This window comes from Lynx rufus, unplaced genomic scaffold, assembly GCF_022079265.1.
Source record: "Lynx rufus isolate CCGP_SWC_20201006 ecotype Redwood Valley unplaced genomic scaffold, mLynRuf1.p SCAF_25, whole genome shotgun sequence".
Lineage (NCBI taxonomy): Eukaryota > Metazoa > Chordata > Mammalia > Carnivora > Felidae > Lynx > Lynx rufus.
This window is the reverse complement of record NW_025814840.1, coordinates 5,014,806-5,030,468: the sequence shown is the minus strand read 5'-3', so window position 1 is coordinate 5,030,468 and position 15,663 is coordinate 5,014,806. Positions and strand designations below refer to the sequence as shown.

Sequence of the window (15,663 nt, the reverse complement as noted above, 5' to 3'; positions counted from 1 at the left end):
TCTCTGTGACTCCAAAAGCCGGCATCGGCCGTTGGAGCTCAAAAGGCAAAATATCAAGAATCAAACTCTGCTACCTATAACTATTTGAATAGTAGTGTGTAATTTCTTGAAGCTCTTAAAAAATGAAGTGACTGTCCCATCTCTGAATTTTCGGAGCATTAATAATGAGGATAATGGGGGAGTTTTCATATGCAGAAAAACCTGTTCTCGGTAATTTGTCAGTGGCCCTTATTGAAAACAGGGTGAGTGCAAGTGAACAGCATAGGAATTTACTACATATCTATATTTGTAAACTGTATCTACTTTATATCCATGTATACGGTATGTTTATGACCACTAATAGGGCTCAAGATTCCATGCTTAAAGCGCCCACCAAATTGGGATTAGAGGAACCCCAAGCGGCCATCTTGGTCCATAATCATGTGGATTAATCCATTTGTTGCAAAGGACAGACTAACCCCCTACACTGTGTACATCTCGGGACGCTGTTGCCTCCTTTGCCCTATTTGTACACAGATCTCTCTCATTCTTTTAATAACATTTCAAGCTTGGTAAGTCAAGTATGAGGCTGTAATCTGAGCACTGAAAGCGCTACATTCTTTTCAAAGACAGCCATGTTTATAACCTTTGTTTTCTTGTTTGTGATTCACAGACTGTACAGGACATTCAAGGACAGCAAATATTTGTATATGTTGATGGAAGTGTGCCTAGGTGGAGAGCTCTGGACCATTCTCAGGGATAGGTAGGAATTTTAAGAAATTTCTATCATATGTCCAAAAATATTGAAGTCATATTACGTGTTACATATGCTTCTATTTCAGAAAATAAGTGTTGGATATGACCCACTATACATATACGCTTTAGTAAATATGAAACCACATTTTAGATTTGTAACTAATGATACAGGCTTAGTCCAGTATGGAAATGGTACCTAGCAAGGTACATGAAACAGGCCTTTTTTTAAACTTGAATATTGGAATCAGTTTACTATATACTGAGAATTCAATTCATTGCTGTGACTTGAAGGGAATTAAAGTTACGTTCTACTTGCAATCTGGATTAATTACCAGTTTAATTGCTGTGCTCATTGTCCAGATGGGCAGTCTGCCTTTCCTGACATTGAGAAGTTGTTCTCGAGGAACTTTCTTCTCTGACTTTACACTGCTCCTTGGTTCCAAAATTAATAAGTTTTCCAGCCTTCTGTTTCAGGCTTTAGATAATGTTAGGAAAAAAGTAATCCACTTATAGGCAGTATTTCATCTAAACAATGTGATTTAGATTTACCTATTTTTTGCCCTTTTAGGGCAAGTAAAGTTGGCCAAGTTAGTGCTTGTTTCTTTTAATTATGCAGAATTAATTTTCCATCTCTTATTTATATAACTAGCAAACTAAAAATTTATTCATGTCCTAGAAGATCATTACCAATCCTAAATGATTACTTAAAAAAAAAGACCAAAACTTTCTTTCCTGTGAATGAGCTTTTAATCATTCCCTATGAATGATCAAACATTCAAAAGTCATTCTTGTTCTTTTGAACGTTCACTTGTGACATCTTTTTTGACATTTCTTCCCGTCTCACTCATGTTCTCCTTCACTGGGTAACATAAGCCATGCTATTTTTGACCAACCAATGGGTCTTTAATAAGCTATCTGATTTTATTTTTATTTTTGGGACAGAGAGAGACAGAGCATGAACGGGGGAGGGGCAGAGAGAGAGGGAGACACAGAATCGGAAACAGGCTCCAGGCTCTGAGCCATCAGCCCAGAGCCTGACGCGGGGCTCGAACTCACGGACCGCGAGATCGTGACCTGGCTGAAGTCGGACGCTTAACCGACTGCGCCACCCAGGCGCCCCAAGCTATCTGATTTTAAAGTCTCATTCCTAATTGTGTTCATGTGGTAACTTCCTGTATTTGGAAACATTGCCCTGTCAACTCTTATCCTCATTGCCGTCCTTGTGTATGTCTAGTGGATTTCTTTTTACCTTGTCAGTGTCTTATTACATTGATGATATCTTTCTTAAGATAAACTAGCATACAAGGGATCGTATCGTATTGGCATAAGGGGATGTGATAAACATCTGCACTAAGCTATTTTAGTAATGTTTGAGTACAGAATATATGCCGGGCATTGTGATAGAAGCTGGGGATACAATGAGAAAACAGATGTAGTCCCCCTTCTCATAATTTGTAGGCTGTTGCACAAAGTTAACATTCTGATTCATGAGTTAATGTCTAATTCATCCTAATGTGGTTCTACCTGACCTTTCAACCCGCTAATTTATTGGAAATATCTTCCCTGATTTGCTGTAATTAGAATAGAAGATGTACAGGTGGAAGTAAACATGAAAGCAATAATGAGCCATGTAGGGAAAGGAACTATTTTAAGCTTCTATTAACTTCTTGAACCAGGCAAGAAAAACACAAGTCAGTCTCAAGTCCACTAATGGGGCATGAGACACGCATAGGAATCAAATGTCAATATATATTTTGAAAGAAAATATTTCATGTTTTCTCCCTCTTTCACTTGATTTGCATTTTGTTGGCTCATACATACCAGCCCGGGCTTCTGAGTAAGATGTATTTTGATCTGTCAGGACAACTCAAGTTGCTAGTAAGCAGTTAACCTTTGGAGGAGTGAATAGAGTGAAAGTATCAGTGGTTGGTCCTTTCTCTACTTCCATCAGTGTGCTTAATTTTTTCAAGTTTGCTTACTTATTTTGAGAGAGGGAGAGAATCCCAAGCAGGCTCCAGACTGTCAGTGTACAGCCTGACATGGGGCTCTGTCCCACAGACCCATGAGATCATGACCTAAGCCAAAATCAAGAGTTGGATGCTCAGCTGATTGAGCCAGCCAGGCAGCCCCAGGATGCTTTTGGTTTTTTTTAATTTTTTAAACGTTTACTTTGAAGAGAGAGGGAGACACAGGATCTGAAGCAGGCTCCAGGTTCTGAGCTGTTAGCACAGAGCCTGATGTCAGGGGCTCGAACCCATGAACTGTGAGATCATGACCTGAGCCAAAGTCAGGTGCTTAGCTGACTGAGCCACCAGGTGCCCCCAGGATGCTTTTTCATTGGTTCAGTTTCCTTCCCTTTCACCATCCCTGGGATGCACAGTTGGTGAATTCCCCACAATGTGCTTAATACTACATGAAGCTATATAAAGAGGTATGACCTGGAGAAGTAAGGGCTGCCTGCTTCTTCCTAAAGATGCAGAAGGGCTGAAGCCTCAACATTAAAAGCAGTATAACTATTATATACAAAATCACTTCAGAATCATTATTGTCTACCAGTGATTCAGCTCCAATTAATATTGCCACTGACTATCTTTCTCACTATTTGTTTAAATTGAGGCTGAAAGTCCTAAAGGTTAATTGTTAGAAAGAACGACAACAAAAAATGACAAGAGAAAAAGGAAAATAATTAGGCTATTAGTCACAGCGTACATGAAAATATCCGTAGTCAAAACAAATCCTATTGTTCAAGTCATTCAGTTTTCATTTTCTGTCCCAGGAAAACAGCAGCAGGGAGAAGGTATTCTGAAAGCAAAAAGGAAAGTATTTGAGTTAAGAAACGCTTGTGTGACTATTCTTTACTAACAAGGTGATACCTCTAAGCCTCAGGGATTTAGTATAGGAAGTCTCTAACAGCAACAGACCTCCCCCTACTCTCCCCTAGTAAGTGACATGACCACTTCCTGCCTCTTTTTTTTTTTTCGTCAGCATAGTAAAGGAACCCAGAGCAGTTTTTCATCTGTTTTCAAAAACCTAAGAAGGAAAATAATCCCATAAAAAATAAAATGATACCATATATATAACAGGACTGGTTGACTCTTAAATATTTATCTTTTATCATTTTACTTAGCACAGAAATCTTAATTGTTCCAGTTATTTCTCTGGTTTTATTCTCTATTAGCTATCATGCTTTATCTTCTAGTTTGTGACTTTCTGTTTTCCACAAATTCTGTTTCATTGTTTGGAATATGTTGATACACAGTAAGTGTTATAAAGAAGGTAAATATAAAGAATTAGCAATCTGTACTACCTTCTTAAAAATGTAAGTGGTTAATATCACATTAGTATTTATATAGATGTTATATTATGTATTAATATTGGTATTTAATAGGGGCGCCTGGGTGGCGCAGTCGGTTAAGCGTCTGACTTCAGCCAGGTCACGATCTCGCGGTCCGTGAGTTCGAGCCCTGCGTCAGGCTCTGGGCTGATGGCTCGGAGCCTGTTTCCGATTCTGTGTCTCCCTCTCTCTCTGCCCCTCCCCCATTCATGCTCTGTCTCTCTCTGTCCCAAAAATAAATAAACGTTGAAAAAAAAAATTTAAAAAAAAAAAAAATATTGGTATTTAATATATAATAATATAATGAAATTTAACATTTTGAGTGTTAATTTTGAAATACGTGTAAATAGTTCCTACCCAATATCTTAATTCTTTCAGACACTAGAATTTTCAAATCATGCACATTTCCCTTCTAGTCATGTGTCTTCGCAGATGTGTTTTGTAAGCCCGAGAGTAACTTAAATGGCCAATCTCTTTGATTCTAACTATATTGTGGAGGGTAATTATTTAAATTCCATCTGAGATGACATAACGGAGAGTGGAAATCAAAAGCATTTCCAGGGGTCAGGAAGATAGCAGCATCAGGGGAATCCTCAACTCAACTCGTCACAGGAACACACCAAGATAACAGCTGCATTTGTACAGCTAACTCCGAAAACAACCTGAGGACGGTTGGAAGAAGCCTTCCCCAATAATCATGGAGTGGAACCCACATTGGAAAGGGCTGGAAGCACAGAGACACAGTTGGGAACCAAATCTCCTGTGATGGGGGAGGATACCCCAAGCGTGGAGAAGCAGAAAGAGACCCCACTGGGAAAATGATGATCCATACGTACCATTCGGCGTTGAAAAACAGTGGGGCTTAACTTGGCCAAGTGTTTAAAATCAGCTGGGCTTAGGTCCAGGTACTTTAATTCCAGAAGAGCCTGAGGGCAACAGAAAATGGAGTCCCCACCCTTAAAGAACGAGTATAATAAATAAGCTGCCGAGACAGCACAGAAAGAGCGATTTGCAAAGTGTAGGGAAGGACATTTATGTACAGAGTGTGCACTGGAGAAGAAGGGATCTTCAGGAGACTTCTCCCCGGAAAAATGTGCTGGCAGGCCCTGGTTCTCGTCCCTTTCCAGCCTGGCGAGCCAGACACTTGTGGGAGCCAGTGCTAAGCCCTGCACCGATCTTGGCAGCACTGCAAGGCCCCAGTCCCACATTCCCTTACAGACCCATCCCATTCAGCCTGCTCACCTCAGCCGGCATCCATCCGGAGCGACTCCTGTCCTGGGAGAGAAAAGATAATCACACACACCAGCGCACCACAGTTCCAATGGCCCAGCCTTTGAGCCGCCAGCACAGGGGAAAAACCCTGCCCTGTGGTGCACCCACAGCTGTGGGAGAATGACTAAGTGGGGACAGTTTGCCTGACTACTGACCCTGCCCACCTACAAGCCTGTGGCAGTCACATACCGCTGAACACAGGGACTGAACCTTGCCCCGGATAAGCACAGAGGGCACGACACGTCATTGCAGATGACTGGACTGAAGGCAGATACGGTTCAGCCACAACAGTAGGGTGCATGCAGCCCACACGGGAGCCACCCCTGAGGCAGCTGCTCCAGGTGACCAGGGGGGCATTGTGCTCCAGGGTACCATGGGAACCCTTCTACACAAGGCCACTAGTGTCCTGACCAGGAAGCATCGCTGACCTGACACATAGAAACAAACATGGAGAATCAGACAAAATGAGGAAACAGAGAAGTATGTCGCAAACGAAACAGAGATAAGCAATATGAAACAGATAAGCAACACGATAGAAAATACAGAGTAATGGTCCTAAAGATACTCACTGGACTTGGGAAAGACTGGAGGACTCAGTGGAAACCTCAACAAAGAGGAAGAAAATATAAAAAGGAAGAACTCAATGGCTGAAATGAAAAATACACTAGAGAAAATAAACAGATTAGAGGAGGCAGAAGGACAGATCAGGGACCTGGAGGAGAGAGTAACAGAAGGCAACCAGCTGAACAGCAAAAAGAAAAAAGAATAATACAAAATGAGAATAGGTTAAGAGAAGTCAGCAACACCATCGAGTGTAATCACATTCGCATTATAAGGATCTCCTAAGGAGGAGAGAGAAAAGGGGCACAGAATTTATTTGATGAAATAACAGCTGAAACTGTCCTTGTCTAGGGAAGGAAACAGATACCCAGATCCAGAAAATAAAGAAACCCCACGACAAGATTAACCCAAGGAGGTCCACATAATAATTAAGACACATAATAATTAAAATGGCAAACAGTAGTGATAAAGAGTTTTTAAAGCAGCAGGAGAAAAGAGAACAGTTACATACAAGGGAAACCCCGTAAGACTCTTAGCAGATTTTATAGCAGAAACTTTGTAGGCCAGAGGAAGTAGCATGATATATTCAAAGGGATGAAAAGAAACAAACCTGAAGCCAAGAATATTCTGCCCATGAAGGCTATTATTCAGAACAGAAGGAGAGGTAAAGAGTTTCCCAAACAAAAGATAAAGGAGTTCACTACCACTAAACTGTTCTTGCAAGAAACTTTAAAGTGTCTTTTACAATTTCTTGAAGTGGAAAGTAAAGGCAATAGCTAAAAGTAAGAAAAATTATGAAAGGATAATTTCACAGGTAAAAACAAACATATAGTAAAGGTATTAGATCAATCACTTATAAAGCCAGTATGGACGTTAAAACAAATAGTGAAGTCAATAATATCTACAAAACCAAGTCAGTGGGGTGTCTGGGTGGCTCAAGTCAGTTGAGCATCTGACTTCAGCTCAGGTCATGATCTCGTGGATCGTGAGTTCGAGCCCCACATCGGGCTCTGTGCTGACAGCTCAGAGCCTGAAGCCTGCTTCAGTTTCTGTGTCTCCCCCTCTCTCTGCCTCTGTCTCAAAAATAAATAAACATTAAAAAAAAATTTTTTAAAAACCAGTCAAGGGATACACACAAAATAAAAAGATGGAAAATATGACCTCATGTACATAAAACATGGAAAGGGGAATAAAAACTTAGTGCTTTTAAAATGTGTTCCAACTTGAGACCATGAACTTAATATAGCCTGCTATACACTTAAGATGTTATATATGAACCTAGTGGTAACCACAAATCAAAAACCTTTAATAGGTACACAAAAAAACAGAGACAGAGGAATCCAAGCATAACACTAATGAAAGCCCTCAAGGACAAGGTAAGACGGCAAGAGAAGAAAAAAGGAACAGAGAAGAACTACAAAAACAACCAGAAAAACAACAGATAGCAATAAGTATATACCTATCAATAATTACTTTAAATGTAAATGGACTAAATGTCCCAATCAAATGACACAGGATGATGGAATGGATTAAAAAACAAGACCCATCTATATGCTGCCTACAAGAGACTCACCTGACTAAAAGACACATACAAGCTGAAAGTGAAGGGATGGAAAAACATTTACCATGCAAATCGAAGTGGAAAAAAAAGCCAGGCCACCAATATTCATAGCAGAAAAAAATAGACTTTAAAACACAGACTGTGGCAAGAGACAAAGAAGGGCCCCTCCTCAAGATAAAGGGGTGATAAATTGATAATGATCAATCCAACAAGAGTATATAACAATTATAAATATCTGTGCACCCAACATAAAAGCACCTAAATACAAAAAATAATTTTTGACATACAGGGAGAAATTGACAGCAATATAATAATTGTAGGGGACATTAACACCCTGCTTATATCGATGGAGAAATCATCCAGAAAGAAAATCAACAAGGAAACCATGGCTTTGAATGACCTATTAGACCAGACAGACCTAGCAGATTCATACAGAACATTCCACTCAGAAACAGTATACACATTCTTTTCAAACGCACATGGAACATTGTGCGGGATAAATCACATTAGGCCACAAAACAGGTCTCAATAAATTCAGAGAGATTGAAATATCAAGCATAATTTATGACTACAGTGATATGAAACTAAAAATCAATTTCAAGAAAAAATCTGGAATGAACAGAAATATATGGAGGCTAAACAATATGCTAATAAACAATGTATTGTTCAACCAAGAAACCAAGAGAAACATCATAAAATACATGGAGACATGAAAATGAAAACGCAGTAGTCCAAAATCTTTGGGAGACAGCAAGTGTACTTTTAAGAGGGAAGTTTATAGCAATACAGGTGTACCTTGAGAAATAAAATAATATCAAACAATCTAAACTTACAGCTAAGGAGCTGAAGAAGAACAAACAAAGCCCAAACCCAATAGAAGGAATGAAATAATAAAGATTAGGGCAGAAATAAATAGAGACTAAAAAAATAGAACAGATTCATGAAACCAGGGGCTGTTTCTTTGAAAAGATAAAACTGAAAAACCTTTAGCTAGACTGATCAAGAGAAAAAGAGGGCACAAAATTAGAAATGGAGGAGAAATAACAACCAACACCATAAAATGCAAAGGATTGTAAGGAAATATTATGAAAAATTATAAGCCAACAATTTGGATGACATAGAATAAATGCTTAGAAATATATAATCTTCCTAAGCTAAATGAGGAAGAGATAGAAAATTTGAAGAGACCAGTTGCTAGCAATGAAATTGAATCACTAATCAAAAAACCTTCCAACAATCTGAATTCCAAGACAGGATGGCTTCACAGGTGAATTCTATCAAACATTCAACGAAGAGTTAGTACCTATTCTTCTCCAACTATTCCAAAAATAGAAGAGGAAGGGAAACATCCAAACTCATTCTACAAGACCAACATTACCCTGATTTTAAGACCAGTATTAAAACCAAAGATACTACAGAAAACAACGATAGGCCGATATCTCTGATGAACATAGATGCAAAAACCCTCAACAAAATATTAGCAAACTGCATTCAACAATACCTTAAAAAATGATTTACCACGATTAAGTGGGATTTAGGCAAGGGATGCAAGTGTGGTTCAATACTGGCAAATCATCAATGTGATACATCACATTAACAAGAGAAAGGATGGAAAACAATCATCTCAATAGATGCAGAAGAGCATTTCACAAAATACAATATCCATTCATGATCAAAACTTCTGGAGTGAGTCTAGAGGAAACATACCTCAACATAATAAAGGTCATATATGAAAAACCCACAGGTAACACCATACTCAATGGGAAAAAAAAACTAAGAGCTTTTCCTTGAAGATCAAGAACAAGACAAAGATGTCCACTCTCACCACTTTTATTCACACAGCACTGGAAGTCCTAGTCTCAGATATCCAAACAAAAAGGAATACAAGCCATACAGGATTGGTTAGGAAAAAGTAAAACTTTCACTAGTTGCAGACGACATGATACCATATATAGAAAACTCTAAAGAATCCACCAAAAGAAACTACTAGAGCGGATAAATGAATTCAGTAATATTGCAGGAAACAAAATTAATATACCAAAATCTGTTGCATTTCTATACCTAATAAAAAACTAAGAGAGAAATCAAGGAATCGATCCCATTTGTAACCACACCAAAAAGAATAAAATACCTAGGAAAAAACTTAAGATGATACAAACAAATAAAAAGACAGTTCAAGTTTGTGGATTGGAAGAGTATTGTTAAAATGTCCATACTACCCAAAGCAGGGTATAGATTCATTGCCATCTCTATTAAAATACAAATAGCATTTTTCACAGAACTCTAATAATCCTAAAATTTGTATGGAACCACAAAAAGACCCCAAATAGCCATAGCAACCCTAAGAAAGAAGAACAGAGCTGGAGGTATCACAATTCCAGATTTCAAGATATACTACAAAGTTGTAGGCATCAAAGCAGTATGGTACTGGCATAAAAACAGAATAGAGGGCCCAGAAATAAACTGACACTTACATGGTTGATTAAAAGCAAGAATATACAGCAGGGAAAAGACAATCTCTTCGAAAAATGGTTTTGGGAAAACTGGACAACTACATGCAAAAGAATGAAACTATACCAACTTTCCAAAATAGATTGAAAACCTAAATGTGAGACCTGAAACCGTAAAACTCCCAAAAGAAAAGATAGGCAGTAATCTGACATTGGCTTTAGTGACATTTTTCTAGATACATCTCCAGAGACAAGTGAAACAAAAGCAAAAATAAACTATTGGGACTACATCAAAATAAAAAGCTTCTGCGCAGCCAAGGTAGCCATAAACAAAATGAGAAAGCAACCTACTGAATGGAAGAAGATATTCGCAAATGATGTATTCAATAAAGGGTTAATATCCCAAAATACATGAAGAACTCCTATAACCCAACACAAAAAAACAATCAAATTTTTAAAATGAGCAGAGGACCTGAATATTCATTTTTCCAAAGAAGACACACAGTGGCCAACAGATACATGAAAAGATTCTCAACATCACCCATCATCAGGGAAATGAAAATCAAAACCACCAGGAGATATCACCTCCCACCTGTCAGAATGCCTGAAATTTAAAAAGACGAGAAATAGCAAGTGTTGGGAGAGGATGTGGTGAAAAAGGAACCCTCATGCACTGTTGGTGGGAATGAACACTGATGCAGCCAGTGTTGAAAGAGTATGAGAGTTCCTGAAAAAAATTAAAAACAGAACTACCCTATGATCCAGTGTTCCAGTCCCTGGGTATTTACTCCCCAAAATGCAAAAACGCTAATGTGAAAGGATACTTTGACTCCTGTGTTTATTGCAGCATTATTTACAAAGCCAAATTATGGAAGCAGCCCAAGTGTTCATCGGTAGATGAATGGATAAAGAAGATGTGCTGTACGTATATCCAATGGAATGTTACTCAGCCATAGAAAAAGAATGAGGCCTTGCTCTTTGCCACCACGTGGATGGAGCTAGAGAGTATTATACGGAGTGAAATAAGCCAGAGAGAGAAAGACAAATCCGATATGATTTCACTGAAATGTGGAATCTTGCAAACAAAACAACAAAACAGATTATTCAAAATATTGAGAAGAAAATGGGGATTTCCAGAGGGGAGGTTAGCGGAGAGATGGGTAAACTAGACAAAGGGCATTAAGAAATACAAACTTCCAGTTATAAAAGGAATCAATCACAGAGATGAAAAGTACAGCACTTGGAACACAGTCCATAATACGATGCTGTTTGGCGACCAGTGGTTACGACACTTAACCATGGTGAGCACTGAATAACGTAAAGAATTAATCATTACGTTGTACGCCTGAAACTAATACAATAGTTACACTCACTCATGATTCACGTTACTAGTCAAGGGAAAAAGGGAACTTACCTCCGATGAGAGATGCTTTGTCTTGGTTGCATGTGGTCATTTCAGGACCTGGTTTATGACAAGTGGATTAAACACGGATTAAAGTTGAGTCTATCCATAAGTATACATAACCCTCTGATGCTCTCAATCAGATTGTTATCTACTGCCATCTAGCTAGAATAAAACAACAGCCCATTCCTAGAGAAAGTATACGGGCCTTTTCCATGCTTGTTTTAATTGAAATGACATGCATGTCAAGGCATAATTTATTATTTTGAAGAGCTATTTAGGGCAGTGATTTATTTCTTCAAGCAACTTTCTGTTGAGAAAACAAGCTTTCATTTTTGTTTTAGATCAAATTTGTGTTGTCATTTTCAATTCTAATGGCAATTTTTCATTTTGAGTCACCCTGATGCTATGCTTTGTGACTGCTTTCCAGCAGTGTATTTCAGAATCCACAAATTACCCACATCAAACGTTTAGCGATGAAGCTGTGTTTCTGGTAAATACTTTGTATGCATACATTATGTTGAGTTATCAGCTAACATGGAAACAGATTTAAGATCATGTTTTCATTTAATTTTGAAAACCAGTTACAAATATGCTTATATATGAGGGAGACTCAAAATAGAGTTTTAAAGGAACGGAAACCAGCTTTGCAGAACCCTCCAAGTTCCAAAATGGCTCAGAATCAGAGAAACCTTGACACGAATAAACAGAGCTGTCGAGAACTCAAGACCCAAAGGTGTAGGTTGGTGGTCAGTTCACTTTATGATGAAAAATGGCAGGCAGTAAGAGAGTCATTTTTGCCTGTGCATTTGTGAGAAGCCTAGACAAAATGAAAAGAATGGAGATTAACATAAGACCCTTCAGAGCTGACTCATGGCAGTTAGCCTTGGCAGTGAGAGGCAGCAAATACTTACGTAACAGTGTTAATTAGGTATTACAGACCCCTCATTCCCATCTCCAGAAGACTTCCGACCCGTCTGTATCATTCAGCTTTCCTAGATTAAGACACAGCAGCTAAAGAAGACTGTTTCAGTTCTCAGTTAGAATGGCTAATATTTATCAGGTACCCAGTTGTGTGTCAGACACTAACTCTAAATATACGCCTCAGTTCTTTGTATCCTTTCCACAACTCAGTGAGTAGTTTCTATTACAAGCCCCATTTTGCTCAAGAGAACATGGAGACCGAGGGAGATAGAGTTAGTTGCTGAAAAGTAAGCAAGTGAAACACAAATTCGAGCCCAGGATTCTTGCTTCAGAGTCTACATTCCTAACTTACAGCTCTCTCTGATGAATGGGAATCAGTATTAGGATTTTTTTTTCATCTTCCTGCTAATGGCCGACTTATTCAGAATATGAACATGAATACCTTTCGGCCGAGATTTCGTGAGCAGTTCATCTCTCATGTAAGTGTTCACTTTCCTTACAACATTTACAGTGTATTTGTCCATTTGGTTCCATTGACGAGTGAATATTAAGGAAAACAGATACATTGCTCAGAATCACAACTACAGAAATAATCTCTTCTTCCAGCAGCAACCAAGAATTTGTAGGCTTTCAAAACAGCCCACCTGAATCACAGCTAGACAGTCCCAATACGAGGAAGTAATCAATTTTCGTATTAACACAATGCATGCAATGTGAAATATGACAAAGCTCTATTCCCTGTACTGTCTTGTTTTGGCTCAGCCATGGCCTTGCAAAGCTGTCCAGTGAGGAAGGACTGGGGTCATATATGGCACTCAGTACCGTTAATTAGCACGCACACAGTTGTATCTGCACACGATGCTCACTACTTACTACAGACAACCTCTCCAGTGAAAGAAATCTGTTGCTCTTGACGGACAAGCATACTTATTTCAGGGCAAAGAAAAACGACCTGCCAGGCACTACCCCAACCCCCTTGTCAAGATGTGGAATTACATAGTGTTTGCTCTGCAAAGGTAGTTCCCAGTCCAAAGACAATTGCAACATACAACCTGTTATTTCCCAATATAGATGCACTTCTCAAGGAAACTTTTTCTTGACCTTATAAATTCACAATTCCGACTTTGTTAAAGAGAGACACTAGCATCTTTGTAATTATATTTAAGATTCTAGGGGCCCCTGGGTGGCTCAGTCGGTTAAGCGTGCGACTTTGGCTCAGGTCATCATCTCATGGCTCATGGGTTCGAGCCCCGCGTCGGGCTCTGTGCTGACAGGTCAGAGGCGTGAAGTCTGATTCAGATTCTGTCTCCATCTCTCTGCCCCTCCCCTGCTTCCTCTTTCTCTCTTTCTCAAATATAATTTGTTTTTTTTTTTTAATTAAAGAATTTCTTGGAAGAAAAAAACAGCTAAAGTATAAAGTTTCTGCTATGGAACCAAGGAGCTAACCTTAGATCCCAATGTTTTTTTTTTTTCTTCCCTTTATTGTTATTTCATTAAATAAAGAGAGTGAGGACAGAGAGTGTGAACGTTCTTTGCCAAACGTAAGAATCAAGTTTACTAATCTAAATTCCCTTCTGAGTACCTTTTTCCTTCTAATTATCTCTTTGCCCCATCTTTTCTAGTAAGAAGGCAGTAGTGTGGGACATAGGTGTTATTTCTCTTGCTGGCAAAATTTTGGAAAGCAAGATATTTAGCTTGTGATATATGACTGCGACACAGCATCACAGCTCATTTCCAAAATGGCTCTCTGGAAGCATTAACCTTTTTATTCATGCTCTTATGAACCGTATCTGTATTATTTAGGAAGATTCAAAACCAAGCCCTCTAAAAATAAGTATGACTGCTTTACCAAACCCAACCCTTGGTAGACAGCTCTAAAATAGGATTCGTCTCCTCCCTGTCCACTGCTGTGTCTCGTTAGAGGATAGGGGCGTGCTGGGAAGCTTATAGAAGTAGGTATGACGCTGAACTCTGCCTCGGTGCTTACGGGAGGGTAGAGTTAACTATCTCATTTGTCAGGGCAAAGCATTCCTGGATGTGGTCTTCAAGGGCTTTTGAAAACCCAGGGCAGTACCCATCACATGGCATTTGGCCAGAGGACATTGGTCTCCAGGGTCAAAGTTTGGCACAGGAATATAATGAAATGAGGACAAAATAAATAAAACCCTATCAGAGAAACGAACATCTTGTACACTTTCATTTTCTGTGTCTCAGAGGTTCGTTTGAAGATTCTACGACCAGATTCTACACCGCGTGTGTGGTGGAAGCCTTCGCCTATCTGCATTCCAAAGGAATCATTTACAGGGACCTCAAGCCAGAAAATCTCATCCTGGATCACCGAGGCTACACCAAACTGGTCAGTGCCCTTTACGCACGGTTTCTGCCCCACGGGTTTAAAACCTCTGTTCATAAAGCTGTGTTCATTTCCTAACATTAAAACCTCCCTTTTCCTTTGTAAACGCTGTAACTTTTCTTAAGAGCCTATCTTTGCATTACTGCTTTCAACTCTTCTTTCAAGTGATGCAAAAGTTGTAAGAAATTAAATTGGCTAGGTCTTAATACTGTCTTGGCAGGATGTGTTTAAATGGACTCAGACCTGTGGACACGTGTTCATAGACCTCTAGAAGAGCTTTGTAGACCTTTCTCTTGTCCACTTTCTGCCATTCACAGGGAATGACTACTTACATCAGAAAACCATGAATCCTTTTAACATTTTATTTTTTTTTTTAATTTTTTTTTTCCAACGTTTTTTATTTATTTTGGGGACAGAGAGAGACAGAGCATGAACGGGGGAGGGGCAGAGAGAGAGGGAGACACAGAATCGGAAACAGGCTCCAGGCTCTGAGCCATCAGCCCAGAGCCTGACGCGGGGCTCGAACTCACGGACCGTGAGATTGTGACCTGGCTGAAGTCGGACGCTTAACCGACTGCGCCACCCAGGCGCCCCTAACATTTTAGATTTAAGTACAATCTTAACAGGAAAAAAATCGCTTGCTAGGCAATGTTATTTAGGCCATTTGAATTATAGTGATAGTAATGATCACAATAATAAAATCTGTCAAGCGCTCTAAAGATTTACTGTAGGAGCGAAGTTCTGTTATAAAATGTACAATTTTTGTGGACATTGAATCTGTCAGTGCCTGGCTATTGTTTAAACTTTGGGACTTTTTATTCAGCGTATGGTTTTCAAGGAAATCAAATCAATGGCTGTTCATTATTTGTGTTTTCAACCAGATCATTTTAGAAAAAAAGGTTTTCTGCATTCGAGGCTCCTCCGTCCGGAAACATTTCTAGAAAAACGAAGGACACATTTGCATTGTATCTCTGTTTATGTGTACTCGGGGCAGGGTTCCTTGAGCAGTCCAGTGGCTTCTCATTGCTAAACGAATTGTCGGCTTCCTAAATCCAGCAGAAATCATGCATA

The 15,663-nt window shown here is 39.2% G+C and overlaps 1 protein-coding gene and 1 long non-coding RNA gene across 2 annotated transcripts in view; one reads left to right on the top strand and one right to left on the bottom strand.

The window, feature by feature from the left end:
- Positions 1–15,663, top strand: part of PRKG1 (protein kinase cGMP-dependent 1) — a 1,154,193-nt gene that overhangs the window by 1,127,972 nt on the left and 10,558 nt on the right. Inside the window, exons 12-13 of the mRNA XM_047088578.1 lie at positions 653–742; positions 14,454–14,595. Coding sequence (XP_046944534.1) covers positions 653–742; positions 14,454–14,595 — 232 coding nt within the window. The remainder of the gene's footprint in view (positions 1–652; positions 743–14,453; positions 14,596–15,663) is intronic.
- On the bottom strand, positions 3,462–5,355 carry LOC124518608 (uncharacterized). Its single transcript, XR_006963701.1, has 3 exons — positions 5,312–5,355; positions 4,906–4,995; positions 3,462–3,537 (listed from the first exon to the last, which is right to left on the bottom strand). It is a non-coding gene; the product is annotated as an uncharacterized LOC124518608 (long non-coding RNA).